The 18,615-nt window shown below is 39.3% G+C and overlaps 2 protein-coding genes across 3 annotated transcripts in view; one reads left to right on the top strand and one right to left on the bottom strand.

Annotated features, from left to right (window-relative positions):
• The window catches only part of KNTC1 (kinetochore associated 1), a 31,060-nt gene extending 26,462 nt beyond the window's left edge, over positions 1–4,598 (bottom strand). The window contains exons 1-10 of the mRNA XM_005524560.3: positions 4,490–4,598; positions 3,815–3,946; positions 3,589–3,709; positions 3,088–3,203; positions 2,692–2,764; positions 2,082–2,159; positions 1,913–1,947; positions 1,571–1,681; positions 605–698; positions 199–251 (exon numbers count right to left, since the gene is read on the bottom strand). Coding sequence (XP_005524617.3) covers positions 199–251; positions 605–698; positions 1,571–1,681; positions 1,913–1,947; positions 2,082–2,159; positions 2,692–2,764; positions 3,088–3,203; positions 3,589–3,709; positions 3,815–3,940 — 807 coding nt within the window. The 5' untranslated portion in view covers positions 3,941–3,946; positions 4,490–4,598. The remainder of the gene's footprint in view (positions 1–198; positions 252–604; positions 699–1,570; positions 1,682–1,912; positions 1,948–2,081; positions 2,160–2,691; positions 2,765–3,087; positions 3,204–3,588; positions 3,710–3,814; positions 3,947–4,489) is intronic.
• Positions 4,599–4,679: 81 nt separating this feature from the next.
• On the top strand, positions 4,680–18,613 carry RSRC2 (arginine and serine rich coiled-coil 2). Of its 2 annotated transcripts, none has more exons than XM_005524282.3 (10): positions 4,680–4,801; positions 7,321–7,477; positions 8,025–8,068; positions 10,651–10,841; positions 11,775–11,918; positions 15,227–15,349; positions 15,446–15,525; positions 16,096–16,328; positions 17,534–17,623; positions 17,944–18,613. In XM_005524282.3, the coding sequence occupies exons 1-10, from the start codon at positions 4,796–4,798 to the stop codon at positions 18,121–18,123; spliced, it is 1,248 nt and encodes a 415-aa protein (XP_005524339.1). In that variant the 5' UTR covers positions 4,680–4,795; the 3' UTR covers positions 18,124–18,613. The 2 variants fall into 2 exon arrangements, with proteins under 2 accessions (XP_005524339.1, XP_014109400.1); XM_014253925.2 differs by lacking the exon at positions 4,680–4,801 and adding an exon at positions 8,983–9,059 and having other exon boundaries at positions 7,380–7,477; positions 10,629–10,841.
• Positions 18,614–18,615: the final 2 nt, after the last annotated feature.

The raw sequence follows: 18,615 nt of genomic DNA, 5'->3' as shown, positions 1-18,615 counted from the left end.
ATTTTGTGGCCTAAATAATGAATAGGAGTAGAATTAAAAAAAAAAAAATAAAATACAGGAACAGCAACATGCTCTTAATATAAGGAAATAGAAGCACCTTCATTTTATAGAAACTTCACTTTAAACCCTAAAAAATATGTTTGTAAGCTGGTTCAAGAACATTGTAAAGTGAAGATTAAGCCAAATCATTACCCATACCTCTGTATCCAAAACAAACAGCTGATTGTCAAGGACTTGAAGTTTTGCAGCACCTAAAAAATATTAATGCTCATATAAATTCATTATTTTTCTTGAGATATGTATCAGAAGCAAAAAACATATTCAAACACACAACCTAGTGTTGGAAACCTCATGGAACTTCCTAGGACTGTGCAAAGTTTAGCTTAAAGAGAATTGTGATTTATGTAACTATTAAAGTTAATAGTTGAAGTGTTATTGAGTAAAACTGCAATTCCAAAGCCCACATTTTGGTTGTAGCTTTACAAAAATGTTCCATTTGGTACCTGTGAATTTTTTAAAAATAATGAAATAACAAAAAATAAGTACATTCTGCAATTAAATATGAAACCTACATTCATCTATAAAAAGATAAAACTTTCTTTACCTTGGATCAGACTTGAATCAGCAAAACTTTGAGCAGACACCAGGGCATTGGTGGGGTCTACCTCCCATTTGGAGAGCACATAATCACCTTGACCCTGTGAGGAGAGGCAAAGTAAAATAGGGTTAGACAGGAGATGTTTGACCAGTCATGTCTGCTTCTACAATTGATCTTTAACTTGGAAAGCTGCAAAACTAAATTTAACTTCATTCCTCTACTGATGTTCAGAAAAATACATTGATTTCTTTGTTTTTAATTTAACCTTTTTCCCTTCTCCTTTCAAGACTGGCCTTTGTTATTGTGATTGTTAAACTCAGCAGTTTTTGGCTCTTTGAAAAACAGCATTTCAAAATATCCACTTTCCATTCTCATAGAACATAAAAGCTGAATGAAATTGCTCTGTGACTACTGAGGAAAATCCCATTGAATTCAACAGGCTTAAAAAAATAAACTCAGTGAACTTGTTTGCAGTCCCAAATTACATTTCAAAGCATGTCTATGTTTTAATTTCTTTATTAGTTCCTGTACTTAATTTGTGCTTAAACACTTTGTTGAATTAGACCTTGTTTTTTTAGCAGGCCTTGTTGAATGAGAGCCTGACTGGAAGATTCTTGCCAACTTTGGTTTTATCTGTGTGCTCAAGGATAGCATCTATAAACAATCCAGCCTGTACAGACCAGGAACCAGTGATTTACTAAGCTCAGAAATTCAGGGTGAAAATATTTACCCCTCATCCATCATAACAAAGTAATTGTGGAAATGACAACAGTTATTTCCTTATGAGTAAAACTACAGAGAGGCTGCAGAAGTGATAACCTTTTAATTTACAGTGAAGGAAATGAAAGGCAAAACAGTGCAAAAAGCTGGTGAGCTTCTTTTTCAAGCAGCTGGAGACAAATTTTGTTGTAGATCCAAAAATGCCATCACTGACCACATAAAAATTGTTATGATCACGTTCTTAGTGCTTACCCCGATTATCAAATGGATTTTGTTCACTGAGTTGCTGATCACAAAATCCTGACAGCCCAGGCTGTGATGCTCTCCCGTGGCAATGAAGGTTGTCTTTATCTGTCCTTGTAACTTGTGGGTGGGAGAGGAAGGGGATGTCAACAAATGGAGAAAAAAAAGAGTTGTTTATAGAACCAGTGGGTAAAATTTCTCTGCTCATTTCTAAATGTACAGAGAAAGTAACAGTCACAGCTGTGAGGTGGAATGATGGACTGGTAAATAGTCAGTGGAATGTACAGAGCAAAGTTTAGTTACAAACTCTGCACTTTTAACAATTTAACTGGTTTTGAAGGTGTTCCTTACTTGCTTTGCTGTAGTCATATCCATCTTCTCAATTGCTAAATATTAAAAAAAAAAATCAAAATCAGCGTTAAGTAAACTTTTTCAAAATTTTAAAAAGGCACAAAGAAACTTTTTGAATACAGGTATCCCTGTTCCAATGAAACCCCAAGGGATCTGTAGCTTATCCTACCTTCCTGTGTTTTACCAAGTGGGACACACATAATGCAGAAGCATCCATTGCTTGTGAGAATGAACATGTGATAAACACCTAAAAAAACCCAAAAGAAATATTTCAAACTGAAGTATTCAAGAGCAACTAAAGAGAAGACTTGCTTGTAAACAGGACAGTGAAATAATTGTCCCCCCAAAAAAATCATCTGACCAGTAGATTTTTAAACAAACTATTTTAAACAAAAATTTTGTCATTTCCAATTAGGAGCAAAATAATATATTTGATTGTGACAGAACAGGAGCTTTTAGAACTGAACTACTGGAGTCTGATTGAAGAAGAGAAGGAATTCTTCCTTTTTAAGGATTTTCATATGTTTAGCACAGTCTCAAAAGAAAGAGGTATTGAGCTCTGAATGTTTTTCTCCTATGGCATTTGTAAAATAATTAATGAGATAAAGAATCCTATACAACTTTGCCTTGTACACATAAAATTAACTTTAAAATTAACTTCTCTTTATGCTTTTCTGTATTATTTATTTTGCAATCTCTTTCCCTGACAGCTATTAAAGGGGAACAAAATCACAAAATTTCAGACAAAAGGGGAAGAAAAAAAATCATCCAGTTCTTACCTGCATCTGCAATATCTTTAACAAAAAAGAGACTTAAGTAAGTCTTTTCACTTGTAGATTGTTCAACCAAAATCTGAAATAGAACAGCATAAAGACTATTATTCTGTATTTCACAAAAAAAAAACCAAAAGAAAAAAGAAAAAAAAATACTGATCATCAAACTTTAAACTTATTTTTTTCATGAAGTTTCTTGTTTATGCATGTCATTCCTAAATAGATTTTCCTTATTCATTACTCATGGGAACAGAAGTACCCATTTCACCTGTTTGGTTAGAATATGTGGTCAAAAATACAATGATGTTTATACTTATGGTATTTGGAAGAATGATTAAAAAACCTCAAGAAAGTCTAAGACAAAAATGTTTTCAGCAAAATGAAACACAAAAATTACTGTACCTTTGTTAGCAAGGTTTGTTTTGATGGGATGTGAATAAGATGTAAACTGCCACTTCTCTCACCAACCACAAGGAATTGTTTGTCTTGACACATACCCACTACATCCACGTTAGTATCTGAAAAGTTTCATGGCAAAATGTCAGATATTAAGGTTTGAATAAATATTAACACACAAACTGGACAATGCAGTGTCCCAGATTTCTTCAAAACAAGTTATTCTGACTAAATAAAACACAGGAAGAGGTGTACAGGGAGTGGTTTTGGTATCTATTATTCCCACCTCAGTGAAAAGTTAGAAAATATTCTAATTAAATTGTACTGAAATAGTTAATTGTGTTCAGAAGCCAAAATCATTTTTATTACTTAGGCACTAGTTATAATGCTTCCCTTTACAGGCTAGTCAGACACTGGCTATGTTTTCTGTACAAACCTAGGTATTTCAAAATAATAGTTTATAACAGTTTTCACTTGCCAACTGGAATTCCAAAGGAAAGAACTCACCAAACTGAATGTTCATCAGAAGAGACAGCCCAGTGCTGTCCAGAAGTGCCACAGATTTGTCCACAACAATAATGCTGCCATCCCTGGAGCTGTGTGCATGGAGCTGAGGGTTCACAGAGACCTGGGAAGGGGAAAGTTGTTTCACACAGGAACACTTCAGAAAACACGACACAGAAGCCCAGGTAATTATTAAGAAAGACAAAAGCACAGCTTTGATGGGTTGTACCTTCTCTGAAGATGTGATTTGCAGCAATGTGTCCACCTGGTACAAGGCGGTGCCACACTCGTGTCCCAGCCCCACAGGGAGCTGCCCGGTGTCATCGTTCAGCAGGAGCTCGATATCGTTCCACATCTTTGCCTGGGATAAACATTTCAGGAACATCTTGTAGAGCAGACAGCTCTAAAAAGTTACACGGCCACAGACAAGTTATTGGTTTTATTACTGGATAGGGACACCGTGACAGGAGGAAGGGCTGTACAACAAGACTCTTGAGGATAAACAGCGTATTTAGAACCAAGTGAGCAGTGTGGATCCCTGCCCGGCTGAAGGCAGATTTGGGGAAACCGATTTCGCCTACTAAGTTCACAGCCAGAGTCCTCCCCACCATGCTGTGAACACCCCCTGCTCACAGCGACACCGATGCCCTGCCCTCAGGGACCCTCATCCCCTCTACTGGAGACAAACACCTGTCCACAGGGATCACTTGCTCACAGGAACCTCCATCCCCTGCCCCCAGGGAACAAATGTCCCTGACAGAGGTGACAAATGCTCATAGGGACCCCCATCCCTCCCTGCCGTCGGTGACATCCCCATTTCCAGACGGACCCCTGCTCACATCGTCTCCCCGATCCCCTCACCGTTGACGCTCCCGTGCCCTCAGGAACCCCCCGATCCCCTCACCGGTGACACTCCCGTGCCCTCGGGGACCCGGCTCCCCTGACCGCGCCCCCTCAGCGGCTCCCGGGTTTCAATTTGGCGGGAGCCGGGACAGGCTCAACGGGTCGCCGCGGCGGCCAAACTCCGCGAAAGCGAACGCCCCACCCCAGCCCACAAAGCACCGCGTTCCCCCACGCCCCCCCCAGCGCCACATCCGGGCACCCGCAGTGAGGGCGGGCGGGGCCGCGCGCGATCGCTGTGGCCGCGCAGCCGACGGAGGTCGAGCCCTGCGAGGACGTTGCTGAGGGGCGGCGGCCTGGGCGCTCGGTCATGGCGGTGAGCGGTGGTCGCTGCCGGGGTTTTGAGGCTGGGGTGGCTGGGAAGGGGCTGGTGGGGGGCAGAATCGGGGAGGGCCGGGTCGGGAGCCGTGTGCGCGGAGGCACAAAATGGCGCCCGCCGCGCCTTGGGCTGCGGCGCCATGATGGGCTCTGGGAGGGGCGGCCGCGCTGCACCCACCGCTTCAATCCCCGTCTCCAGAAGTTTCTGTTTCGTTCCTCGGGGCTTGGACAGAGGCGAAGACTCCCTGACACTGAGCCCTGGTGGTTTCATGGCTTTGGGGAGAAGTGCTGTGGTCATATTGCCGTTTCTCACGGGGACTGTGGGGCGAAGCTTCCCTGTGAGGGGAGCGACATGGTTCTTGTGCCGTGTTAAATTTTTGTTTCTCTCCTTTTCGTTGCTCTTCTTTTTTGTGTTTGGTCACAGGCTTTTTTGCGTTCGAATAATTTGCTCCCGTCCTGCTTTTTATGGTTAAAATCGATGCGAAACGTCTCTGCTGTAGTTAGCACTGTCCTTCATGTTCAGGCAGGGTCTAAGTGTAGCTTTATTTTCTGTGAAAAATTCCATGATTTGGTAATGTACAAAGGCATTTCGTTTCTAAATGGATTGAAGAATCAGTAAGAGTTATCAGAGAGTTAATATGATGTGGTTAATTTTTTCAAAAGTTGTTCAGTAGTTTGGAGTGTAAAAAAGTCCCAAAACTCAAAAAAACTAACAAACAAACAGGGCTTGAAAGTGATAAAACTTTTCATAGTTGACTTTAAGAATTTTTGCGGTGTCTAGTCTGGTAGTTAAAGTTCTTGTCTTGAAAGTTTGAACAGTGGTGAAACAGAACAGGGGGACTGTAAACTTCTGGGGAAAGTTTTTGGGGTTTTTTGGGGTTTTTTTTTTGTTTTGTTTTGTTTGGTTTTTTTTGTTATATAACTTACCCTATTAAGAGTAAGATAACATTTTTCTATAAAAGGATTTTAATTATGTACTTTGGTTTTGTACTTAGATTAAAGATACTGCTACTATATTTACAACTTCCCCTAAAGTATAGGGGCTTATTCAAGGTAACACTGAGCCTGTGGCCAGTCTGAGAACTGAGAATAAACTCAGTGAGTCCTTTCAGGTTTTTAATTGCTGGGATTTTTGTAGCACAGAGATTTCCCCCAGGTGCAGAGCACAAGGGCAGTAATGAGCAGCACTGTGTAAATAATGAGATTGGTAGCCTTGGAAAATGTGGCAGTGGGCTCAGTTTCACTTGGATATTGTGTTTTAAATCCCAGCTAATTTACATTTATTCTTCTCAAGTAACTTCAAAATGTAAACAGTAGTAGCTGAAATATGAATCAAATGTTTACCTCCAGTATGTCATGAAGAAAGTCTGCCATTAGCACACAGTACATAAATGACAATTTGTAATATCTGTTGTGATTTAAGGAAAAGGAATTGCTTTGTTTCAAATGAGCTTTTGAAGGTTTTCCCATGTTTTGTTCAGTTTGCAAACTGTTCTGCCACTTGCAGCTGGAAAATGCGATTTCAAGTCCTTTGCTACATTAAATTGTCTTCCTGAATAGCAGTTCTGGGCCAAAGGATGATATAGTGACATCTTCAGCAGCCCCACGTTGTTCAGAAGGTTTGATTATGACTGGTATAGAGGAGATCAGAATAAGAGCAGTGAACCTGTAAAATCATTAATGAGAGCACGTTCACCTTCTCAGTGTGTGCTATTTCACTCTGCTCCTTTCAGAGCATCGTACACTGGTTGTAGTCATTTACCTCTCACACACTGGGTCACAGAGTATTTTGATTTCACAGTATCAGTGTTTGGATTTAGTCCTCCTAGATCAAGGTTTGGAAGGAGTGGAGGGAACATCTTGGTTTTCATTATCTGGTAAAAATGTGATCTTGGAACAGATGTAAGTGATCTGTGTGTACTCTCATACAAATAAATATTTTTGCAGAGATACTGTTGAGGTGTTTCCTCATTCCAAAGTGAGCTGTCTAACCCTAACACAGTGCACCTTACTGCATTTCCCTTCAAAGTTCACTCCATGCTTCAGAACACTCTGGGGATTTTGTGCTGTGCCTCAGTAATGCCCAAACTTGTCAGGTCACTCAGATCTGCTGGGACAGCACTGACCTTAAGTAATCCTGGTCTTGGACATGCTAAAAAGTGGTTGACCTACAAACACCACTTAGAGAAAACTCTATCTCAGAGTTTAGTGTTACTGATACTCCTAGAAGTACTTGGAAAAAGTAAAGTACAATTTAATGTAGTGAGAGAGCAAAATGTGAACTTTATATCAGTTCTCCTTATTAAAATCTTGGAAAATTAATCTGAATGCAGTTACACAGTTCCCTGCAAGTCTCTAAAGCTATTGCCTAAGGATAGGGTGAACACAGCATTGTCTTTGTTAAAAAGAATCAGATGTATCTTCAGAGGAAGCATGAGATAAATTGTTTTTGTTTTTTTTTTCCTCTGTTTTCAGTCCTAAGCTTCTGTTTCTTAAAAATGGTGTCTTCATGTGCAGGGTAGTGATACAGAACGAGATGGAGTAGTCCCAGAAAAATCTTCTCCAGAAAGAGAGAAGAAAAAGGAACAATCAGATGCCTCCAGTTCTCCCAGAACATCAAAGCATCATTATTCGAGATCACGCTCACGGTCAAGGGAAAGAAGACGAAAGTCAGGTATGGTCTCGATGGAAGCAAATTGCTTGTGGAGCTGAAATCTCTTAGAAGCAATTTTGGGAAAAATAGACAGGCTTAGCCCTAGAAACTTGTTAGAATAGAGGAAAAACGCATCTACTAACTTTTGGGATGTATTCTAAATATTGAAACTACTGGGGGAAAAGGTCTTATCAGTATTGAGGGGATTGGGGAAGGGGGGACATGGTCTGGCCACACCAAACAGGAAACTGTCCTGTTTTGTTTCATTTTGATTAGATAAGCATAGACTGGGATACTTTTGCATAGTTGTAGCAAGAATAAGGTTACCTGGCAGAAGAACATGATTGGCGTATGATTTGGGTTATTTTTTCACTGTCAGAGCTTAAGTAAATGCAAAGCATTAGGATAACAGCCAGGGTTTGATTTCTGCTGTAGATACTCAAATAGTGCTGTTTGTTTTTTGAATCTTGACTTTAAGGGATGGGATAATTGAAAGGAGCTAGAAAGATTATAGCCGGGTGATCTCTTATTTATCTTGGTAAATGACAGTAAATGTATTTTTCTCCAGATACTGAAGGAAGAAAACACAGAAGCCGGAGCAGAAGCAAAGAGGTAATTAACACTTTGTAGTGTTTAGGTAATTGTACATCTTAAAAAGTATCTTGTAGTAATGCACATATGTGTAAACTTATATAAATGACTTTATGGTAAGTACAAGAAATTGAAAACTTTAAGCTTAAAAATGGATATGGAGAGCCTTTCATAGTGAAGCATGATTGCAGCCATCATGTTGACAAGGTAATAGTTTTATAGAAAATGCTTTCAGAAACTAGTAACTTTTTTTTTCTTTTCTTTTTTTTTTTAATTTTTTTTTTTAATTTTTGTGGAAACAGCCAAAAGAGAGAGTTCATGTGGAGAAGTAGAATGGTGTTCTTGATCACTTTTACAGAGCTTCCATTACCCAAAAGCCTTGGGTGGCTTTGTTCCTGGCCAGTGTTCAGGACTTTGAATAATGCATACCTGTCTACTTAGGTGTATTAAAAAGAATTCCCCACCGACTGAGCTCTGTTTATTGCATCCTTTAATTGTAATGGCTGTCATAGCTTGACAAACAAGCTGAGTCAGCTGGAAACATGGCAGTAGCAGCAAAAATTTCAGAGGGCTGTCTCTTAAGATAAATGAATAAGTGTGTGTGTGAATATATAGGGGAGTGAGAAGAGACAGCATCAATATTGCCTTAAAAATCACACACCAGAGAAGAGCTGAAACAAGCAAACCAGGAGCATCGAAATAGTCATAAAGAAGCTTAAGCTGTGTGGGGCAATAGGCTGGGACAGATAAAGCACTTTTAACCTCAAACCTGGGTCAGGAACTTCTCCTTCCCCCATTCCAATGGAAGCTCTGTTAAAAAGAAAAAAAAAAAAAAAAAAAAAAGAAGGAAAGAAAAATCTAGGCGAGTTTTTGTGAAATTGAATAATATATTGTTTAGCTCACATGATAACATTTCTATAATAAATCATACTCAGCGTGCTAATGCGCGAAGAGACTGAACTGAAGACGCTGCAGACTCAGATAGCAAAATTATAACCTACTTCATGATAAGGTAACTATTAGTCATTCAAACTCATATTTCCCTTAAAAATATCTTAAATCCGTTATGGGATATAATGGTGGTTTTATTACTTAGTGTGTGTCTGAAAGATGTGATTAAAAAAAATTCTAAGACTCTTTAATTATTAAAAAAAAAAGGTTTTTAAAATCTTGTCCAGTGCTTTGCCAGGCTCTAGGATCTAATCTTACACTATTTATTTAGCAGCTTTTAAGTTTCACAGAGTGAACAGATGAGAAATGGTCTCCCACATTAGATGTACTGTTGTCATTCATTTGCAAGATTAAGCTCTGTCTGGACTAAATGCTGAATATCAGTAATTCTTAGTATGTATGTGAGAACAATTACTTATATATACTTACAATTAATGTACAGGTAACCTCAGATGTAACAACTGATTATTAAAGGAGTTAAGAATAAAATACCGTGGAAGCAGGAAAATCATCTACTATTCTTGTTTACTTGAAGAGCAATAATCAAATATATTTAGAAATGGATACATATTAATAAAGAATTAGGCTTTTGCAAGTGGTATAAACTAATTACAGCATCTTCTCCAGACTCAGTTGAAAGAGAGTTCTGCTGGAAGAAAAGGTTTTATGAGTATTTAACAGATGTAGATAAGCAAAAAAAGCAACAACTTTTGAATAATTGGGATTTATCTAAAACGAATGCTTAGTTTGTGACTTGAGCAGATTATTCAAACATAAGACTTAAGTGGGCTATGCTTTTGTGCTAGAAAGGTTTCAAAACACACGGGATATATTAAGAAAGGGTGTTGGTGTCACGACTTAGTCTCTGAGGAAAGCACTGGCAAAAATCAGGCCTGACCTTGCTAAATATTTTTGGCATTGCAGCTATAAAAAGGAATCTTTTTTTTTTTTTTTTTAAGAGGCACTGCAGGAAGGAATTGTGGTATAGTGGAGCAGCTTATCTGTAATTTAAAACTACTGTGGGAAGTCTGAGTGATGCATGTTCATTTGAAATACTAAAAATGGGATATCAGCCTTGTAAATGACCACTTTTCTTTGTAAAAACTGTTGGAAGTTACTGAAGAGAGTTTTGCTCTAGAAAATACTTACCTAATGATCACTAGAAGATTTTTTGGTTCTAAAGGCAAAATAGTTTATCTGGAACTACGTGTGGATTTTAGTAACTTTCTGCATGGAAGGCTCAGCCAAATATTAAATAGTCACTGCAGCTGTATTTATATATATGCCTATTCATAAATTGACAGGTTCTTTAAGATAGGTACTTAAGTCCTTGGAATAGAGACAGTAACTAAAAACGATTTTGTTACAATGCTTTGAGTCTTATATGGAAGCACTGTAAAGATACCTGGATGGATACCTTAAAAATCCTTTCTAGACAGTGGGAGGAGGGAAAAGGGGAAAAAAATTATAGTGTGCATTTGCAACTTTGGGTAGTTGGTGGCATTAGGTAAAGCAGCTGTGGCTCACGATTGAGTCACACTCCTAAGGTTACTAATGTTGCATCACAACTTAGCATTTTTATCTTCTGATACCCATACTAACTCTCTTTGTTGCACTATTTTCCTGAAAGAACCAACTTCTTCTTAAAACAGGCAAGAAGACATGAATCCAAAGAGAAGTCCTCCAAGAAGCACAAATCTGAAGACCACAATGACAAAGAGCATTCTTCTGACAAGGGAAGAGAGAGCCTAAATTCATCTGAAAATGGTGAGGAGAGGCATAAACGCAAAGACAGAAAATCATCCAGAGGGAGGAGTCATTCCAGATCCAGGTCTCGGGAAAGGTAAGTTGTTGCATGTGATTATTGTGTGAGTGCATTTCCAAAAGCCATGTTTGGAATTATTGTAGAGTTCTGAAATACAGCTGAGTTCCATTCCTGACGTAGTGTAAAGCATCAGTTTATATTGCATGTTTCAGTTTTCACTGGGTAGTGCATTTGTGGATAGTATTTTGCAGATTGCTTCAAAATAAAAGTACAAAATAGCACTAAGGCTTCTTCATATGGGGATGTCACTCATGTTTATAATTGTTACAGAAAATATTAAATGTACCTTACTGTCAGTGACAGGAAAGCAGTTATACCTTACAGTGACATGGCTCTTTACCTCCTGAATCATGAGCTTCCTCAGAGGGTGTGCTAGTCAATCCTTGCCTGGTAGCCCACCCAGCCCATTCTGAGGGCAGGAAAATTGCCTGGGGCAAGCAGAACTTCTCCCTTTGTAGCTGAGGGATGTGCAAAAAACAGGGTAGAAAGGAACAAGCTTTGGCTAATGACAGGCTGAGGGATTGGATGTGACTCACAAGCTGGAGCTTGGGCACCTCTTCCCAAAAGTCTTGGAATACCATGGAGAGGAGGAGGGTTGTGTTGCCTTAGATTTAAGACTCCTGGATTAGATTAGTTGTGCTTTGTATTTATTTTGAGATGAACACTTTAGTGAACAACTAAAAAATGCAGTGTTGATGAGTATGGCTATTTATAGAAACTGTGCAGTTCTGTTGTGGCTGGTGATGGCGTTTGGTTCCTTTCCCATTTCATCCCTTAGACCTACAGCTTAATCTGTTCAAGGCATGAACATTTCCATGTATAGTTTGCTGTCTCCCCACCCTGCCTGACGCATTTTGCCCTGTGGTGATGAACCCCTGTGCAAGTCCTTAAGTACAAACTGCATTTGAACTGCACGAGAATATGTGTAAGAATTCGGGGCATGTGTTTCAGACGTCATCGTAGTAGAAGTCGTGATAGGAAAAAATCCCGATCCCGCAGCAGAGAGAGGAAGCGACGGATCCGATCTCGCTCTAGATCAAGATCTAGACACAGACATAGAAGTAGAAGTAAAAGCAGAACTAGGAGCAGAAGCAGGTAAGTGTTACGTTCCATATACGTGGTGATGTTTGGTTGTACGTTCTGTGGTGGGTTTGCCAGTTAATGTCTGTTCAGTGCAGTTAAATGTGTTTGGCTTTTTCTCAGCTGTATTGAGTGGGTTCAGGACTGAGTGGTTTGCTTGGTCTTAAAACATTTGTCCTAGGCAGCTGAAGCGTCTCAGGCTCTTGGCTTTTCATAGTGTGACTTCTTGTTAGCAGCAGTTCTTAAGTTGGAAGAGCTGAAGAGTAAGAGACAGGTGACCCTTTCCTGTGTTTGATACAATAGTAGTATGGTTGGCATATTTATCCCTTCAGTTTATGTACATATGATAAAAGGAAAGTTTAACTGGGAATGGCTGTCAGAGCACATATACATATCAGAAGCTAATTCTCATCAGCTCCACAAAGTTAGCTTATTTTTTTTGTGATGTGGCAGTTGGTGTGGTGTTAAGGTAAATTTTGGTTCAGATTAATTATTTCTGATATGAAGGTACTCTTCAGTGTTAGTGATTACCAGCTTCTGTTTGTCAAGTTCAGCTTGAGAATGTTTATCACATTAATTTTTCTCCCTGAGTGCTTTGATTTCTTCCTTAAGTTCTAGAAGCACTTGACACATACTGGCTTGGTCTGGGTCTGTTTGACAGAGTTGAGATTCCATACCTCACCTGGGATATGCTGGATTTGCCATTTTCATCACTATACAGAAGTTAATGTTTTTCAGTACTGATAATGCACTCAGTATTTTGGTGTAGTCTCTCTGTATCATCTTTGCATTCTTAATGCCCTGTAGGATTTTCTCAGTGGTGAAGCTGAAATACAACTTAATGACTGCTACAGATGTTTTGTTGAAAGTAGTTTAAATGAAAATCAGTGTCCCTGCAGAGCTGCAAGAAAGTGTTGACTATCCAGTTCTCTTAATAGTGTTTTCACCAGAATACTTTAAATTGTTCTGTGACTGGTTATGACTACTCAGCATTACAGTGGAACATTGGAGTCTTAGCAATCACACTCGTGTAATGCTACAACATCCCTTGTGAAACTGTTCAGAAGACTTACCTTTCTGAAGAAGTAGTTGAATTACGTGGTTTGTGTCACATTTTTGACATGCACTTTCTACCAAACATTGAGCTGGGGTGAGTAGAGCTGGGTCTGCAGTTGGTACATGTTACTTGCATTTAATGGTATTTAAGCTACATTCAGCATGTTGTGCAAGGCTTCAGCTCCCCATTTTTTCCAGTTAGTGTAGACAATGTGCTCTGTTCAAAAGTCAGTTTGAACACTGTGTGTAATGGCTCCATGAAAACTTTGTGTCCCAGAATAAGTTTTGGCTTCTACAGTGGAATTCAAATTGCCTGAAACATCAGATGTGGGAAGAAAAAGTAAGGAGCAAGGGATAGTCATAGCTTAGGAATTTCTCCAACTGGAAACAGGCTTTGTGGGATGCTGGTGGACATAGTGCAAGAATCCTTTTCTTTGAAGTACTGTTTGGTCTCACAAATTCTAGAGAATGAAAGTCAGTGAGGCGTAAATCTTTTTTATCTGGATCTAGAACACTTCATCAAGTTCAGGGATCAGACAAAGCCTGGAAAAGGAGGTGACTTAGAAGCAGTCCTCAAGGCAAACTGCACAACAAGCCAGATAAATGTGATGTGGAAGTCTACCCTATTAAAACTCACCTGTGAAAGTAATTCCCTCATTCCTGACATGAACTTTTTGTTGTTTTACAGTGAGCAGGCTGTGACAGAATAATTTGAATAGCAGAGCTTGACCTTCTCTTGATGGTTCTTTGCATAATCTAAGGCTCAGATTTTCAGTTGATCTGTCCTCATCGGCATTTAAACCAATCTTTAGGTTTGCGAGTGCCTAGAACCTCCTGGCAGTTCTTTAGTGGTGTGGCTTTGATTAAATGCTAGGTGGAAAACATGACACCAGCTGCTTGTTTCAAATGGAAGTACTTCAATACAAAAGCTCAAATATTTATTTCCTTGATGTTTACCAGTGCAATAAAGCATCACAGACCAAAGACAAGACCAAACAACAATAGTCAGCACGGGAAAAATGAAGGTATCTTTGAAACATGCATTACATCTTATCTCAGGAATGCAGATCTGTCACTTCCCAGTGCCTGAATCTGCATCTTGTCATCTTCTCTGAAAAGATAAGTCTTGCCTCCTTTGTATTCTACCAGATTTGTCATGTAAACAAGGATCTTTTGTGATGTTTGTAGATGCTGCCCAGGTTGCAAACAGAAGAAATAAAATATCTGAATGCCATGGAAAGTGGCTGTTGTCAAGTTAGCCATTATCCCCAGTTAGCTGTTCCCCAAATGGGTGGTAATAACATATAAGTGAAAAAAATAGAGAAATGCCTTTGTGCATCTCAACTTACTGGTTATGGCAAATCTGGGAAAAGTGTGAGTGATACCGCCTGTAAATTAAGCTTTGTTGAGCACTTCTAGTTGCTGTGACTTGTTTGAAACACCAGTGTCAGAGGCTTAAACTGGGATAAACCCTTATCTCTTGTACTGTAGATATTGATGATCCTGGCACGGAGAACTGCTGCTAATACTACCCTGTATATGTATTTTGAGTAGCTTTTGTTTAGATGGGATTAGATACAGGTGTCCTAAGAAGGAGTTCTGCTTGGAAGGAGGTGGGGAGAAGTGAGGAAGAGATGAACTGAATGTTTTGGTATTTTGCTTAAAAATATATATTAACTGGGTTCTTTTCAGATGGTCAGGCTCAAGGTAATTCATGCTTCAGAGTTCTCTTCCCAAGAGAAACCCAAGGCAAATCACATGTTCAGCTTAGTAGACTCCCTCAAAGCACATTTAGGGAAGAGGATGCAGAGGGAAGCGTAATAGTAATTTCCTGAAGTACTGTTCCACTTCTTAAGTTTGGCATCTTCAAAATTCTCTTTATTAACATGATTACAGTACTTTGAGGTCTCTTATGGTATTAAAACATTCTCGTAGCTTGATTCATTCAAGTTCTCTTATTTTTACCAGAAGTTAGATGATTTTTCTTTGGATTTAGAATCTCTAGAGCAGATCTATTTGTTCTGAGCACTTGAGTATGAGAGGGTAAATGAATACCCAGAATTGCACATTCTGTTACAGCTGGAAATCTTCAGTTTTAGCTCTGTGTTCTTACAAGACGACTGTTGCAGTATAGATTCTGAAAGCTTTTCTTGAGAGCTCCAAATTAATCATAAAGCATATTTTCAAAGCTGTAATCAAATACTTTATGAAATATTAAGCTGCATGTGTACCTTCACTGTTTTAGCAAGTGTTAAATTTGGTTACAGAGAGAGAAAAAAAAGAATTGAAAAGCCCCGAAGGTTCAGCAGGAGCCATAGCCGGAGTCCGAGCCCGCCGCCTTTCCGGGGACGAAATACAGCTATGGATGCACAGGAAGCCTTAGCCAGAAGGTCAGAAACTGTGATGATTTTAATGATACGAGACATTAATAACCTCCTGATGTTGATTTTGCATGCCTAAATATTTTTGTTTTCATGTACCTCTAGGCTGGAAAGAGCAAAGAAATTGCAAGAACAGAGAGAGAAGGAAATGGTTGAAAAACAGAAGCAACAGGAAATGGCTGCAGGTAGCGCATGTGTGTTAGATTAATTCCTGAGCAATAGTATGAGTGGAAGATAGATAGGCTTACAGGAGACTTGCAGTCTTTTCCAACTGTTGGGCAGGTTGTCTATATGTAACTGTTAATAAGTAAAACAGCAAGAACTAGGAAATGTTAAAAAAAAAACAAACTAAAAATATGAAAAGAAAAATCCCACCAAAAATGATTGGAGTTTTGTATTACTTACTGAGTGTACAAGAAAAATACAGTATGTTGGGCTGATAAATTATTTCATAGTGGCCATTGGGCTGCTACTTGCTCAGGGGTATTTAGAACCACAAAGTGCATTAGTTTTAATTTCTGGTTCTCATTTGCTAAAACTACTGGAGACGTACGTGTTCTTTAGTTGAGAAATCGTATGTATTTTATAATGCATTTGTTATCTGCGCACTTCCAACTTCTATTGAAGTGAAGTGTTTGAGGGGTTTGGCTTTTTTGCTTGGTTCTGGGGCAGGTTGGTGGTTGGGTTTTGTGCATGTGTTGGGGTTGTTTCCCAAAGTCAGAAGTTCTTTCTAGCAAGTTCCCTTTGTTCCTCAGCGGCTGCAGCCACGGGAGGCTCCGTCATCAATGTCGCGGCTCTGCTGGCGTCAGGGACACAAGTGACCCCTCAGATTGCCATGGCAGCTCAGATGGCAGCGCTCCAGGCCAAGGCACTGGCAGAGACTGGCATAGCTGTGCCCAGCTATTACAACCCAGCAGCAGTGAACCCCATGAAATTTGCTGAGCAAGAGAAAAAGCGGAAGATGCTTTGGCAAGGCAAAAAGGAAGGGGTAATGTTGGCTTTTCTTACCTTCATGAATTTGGTTTGGGAATATCTTGCACTTGGTTTAAAGATGCTGATGAGTGTTATTTCCAGCTTTCATATCTCTTAGCAGGTTTTATTATCAGCCTGAAGTAAAACTTCAGTAAAACTAAGAGCTGGACTTTGATGATCCTTGTGGGTCCCTTCCAAATCAGATTATTCTTTGATATAGGAGTGAAAGGATTAGGATAATTAGTCCTTCAGTGATAAACAGTTGTGACACAAGACTCAGGGAAACCCCCAAATGTGAGTTTACCTACAACTTGGAACTAAACATCAAATCCAGATGGTCTCCCTTTACTGGGAAGGGATGGCTAAGGTATGGAATGTATATATAACCTCTCCTTTGTGGGACTGTAGAGATTTCTCCTGTGGTGGTTGTGTCCTTTCCAATTGCAAATTGCAAAGACAAGTCTGTCGATCTTGCTGGTAACTTTGCAGGAGCAGAGAAATGCAATATTAATCCTAACTAAAGTCATAAATACAAACAAGCCTTCAGGCTTTTGTGCTGTGTCAAATGCCTTTGCAATTAATGAAGTAAGAAAGGCACCTGTGGCAGTTGCTTTTTCAGAAAGTTGCTGGATTTGAGTAGAGCTTTTGCCTGCTGATACTGTGGGGAAAAAGGGCTAGTTTTAAAATTGTATTTTTGTCTCTTGTTACTGTGGTATAGAAGTGTTTTGTTAGGCTGGTTTCCATCTTGCAGCAGTTACACAACAAGCTCCCTTACCTTTACAGACTGTTCCATAAGATGTGGAAAACAAGCCAGTTCCCATGGCAATGGTGGCAGACAAAAGGGAGGGCAGGAGAACCCTGAGTGCTCTCCAGGCAGTTCTTCCTGCATTCTGCTGTGTATTGATAATTGCAATAAACAAATTCGTTTTTCCATAATTTACTTCAAGCCTGAATTCCAGCCAGGCTTCCAGACCTTTGGAAATACTAAAAGAAGGAACATACCTGTGTTTTGAACACCAGGATTAGGTAGGCTTCCCTCACAAAGAGCTCTTGTGAGGATGCTGCAGGAGGAATGTCAGACTTGGAAACCTTTTACTCCCAGCTCTGGTACAGAATGGGTTTGTCTTTAGCACTGTTCCTTTGCTTGCTGCTCTATTGTGCTATTAATGGAATCCTACGTAAAAAGGTGACACATTTTTTTTTTTTTTTTAATCTGAACAGGATAAGTCACAATCTGCAGAAATATGGGAAAAACTAAATTTTGGAAACAAGGACCAAAATGTCAAATTCAGAAAACTGATGGGCATTAAGGTAAAGAATTCTGAATATGTAATTAAGTTTATTAATTGCAGGATAATGATTTCACTTCTTATTTTAGTGTACCTTTGCCAGTAAAGATTTTAAGTTAACCTGATGTAGTTAAGAGCTTTTAAGTATTTAGGAAGTTCAGAAGCAGCATCTAAACTTGAATTTAATTCAAAAAGCAACTGGGTGAAAGCCTGTGTGTTTATTGACAGAGGAAAATCTGCACTAGAATGTTGCAGCAATAAACCCAAATGCTTGAATCCTTACTCTTGTAAGAATTTATGAACCTGATTTTCCCAGAGCTGATGTTTGTGTTGTGTTTCCAGAGCGAGGATGAAGCTGGCTGCAGTTCCGTGGATGAGGAGAGTTACAAAACACTGAAGCAGCAGGAGGAGGTGTTCAGAAATCTGGATGCACAGTATGAAATGGCAAGATCACAGACTCACACGCAAAGAGGAATGGGATTGGGCTTCACATCTTCCATGCGAGGAATGGATGCAGTTTGAAAAATGAAAAAACAAAACAAAAGGCTGTTTTTGAAATTTGGGACTGTGGAAGGTTCTTGTTCACATGTTGGGTCCTTGTTCACCAAAAAGCTGGCATTCTAGCTTGCATGGGTGTTGCATTGACTTTAATTTATTGAAAAATACAATTTTTTTTGTAAATATCAGATTAGTGATACTGGTGTTAGTGTTGTAATCAGGTTATACCCACTTCCATTAAACTTGACAGAACTAGAGGAGGACAGTATTTTTTAGTTAAAGTTCTACTTTTCAAACCAAGCAGCAGATGGGATGATCTCATACATGGATATTTCGTGTCCACTGTCTTGTGTACTTTTGTACTTTAACCTTGTACAGTTATTTTCAATTCTTGAAACATGAAAGAAACATTGTGTAGATGTTATTTAGCGGTCTGGGCCAATAGGCACATAATCCAGTGCAAAAATACTGGTTAATAATAAAGACATTTTTTTTCTCTAAGGTCACATAGTAATT

The sequence above is a fragment of the Pseudopodoces humilis genome, chromosome 20, assembly GCF_049639895.1.
Source record: "Pseudopodoces humilis isolate 2021_Gansu_Grassland_sample_001 chromosome 20, ASM4963989v1, whole genome shotgun sequence".
NCBI lineage: Eukaryota > Metazoa > Chordata > Aves > Passeriformes > Paridae > Pseudopodoces > Pseudopodoces humilis.
This window is presented reverse-complemented; position numbering and strand designations above follow the sequence as displayed.

What these genes read in the sequence shown, in the direction of transcription:
- RSRC2 (XM_005524282.3), top strand. An exon ending in AGATCCAGGTCTCGGGAAAG is followed by an intron (nt 10,842 to 11,774) that starts GTAAGTTGTTGC and finishes CATGTGTTTCAG; the next exon opens with ACGTCATCGTAGTAGAAGTC. An exon ending in CAGGAAGCCTTAGCCAGAAG is followed by an intron (nt 15,350 to 15,445) that starts GTCAGAAACTGT and finishes ATGTACCTCTAG; the next exon opens with GCTGGAAAGAGCAAAGAAAT.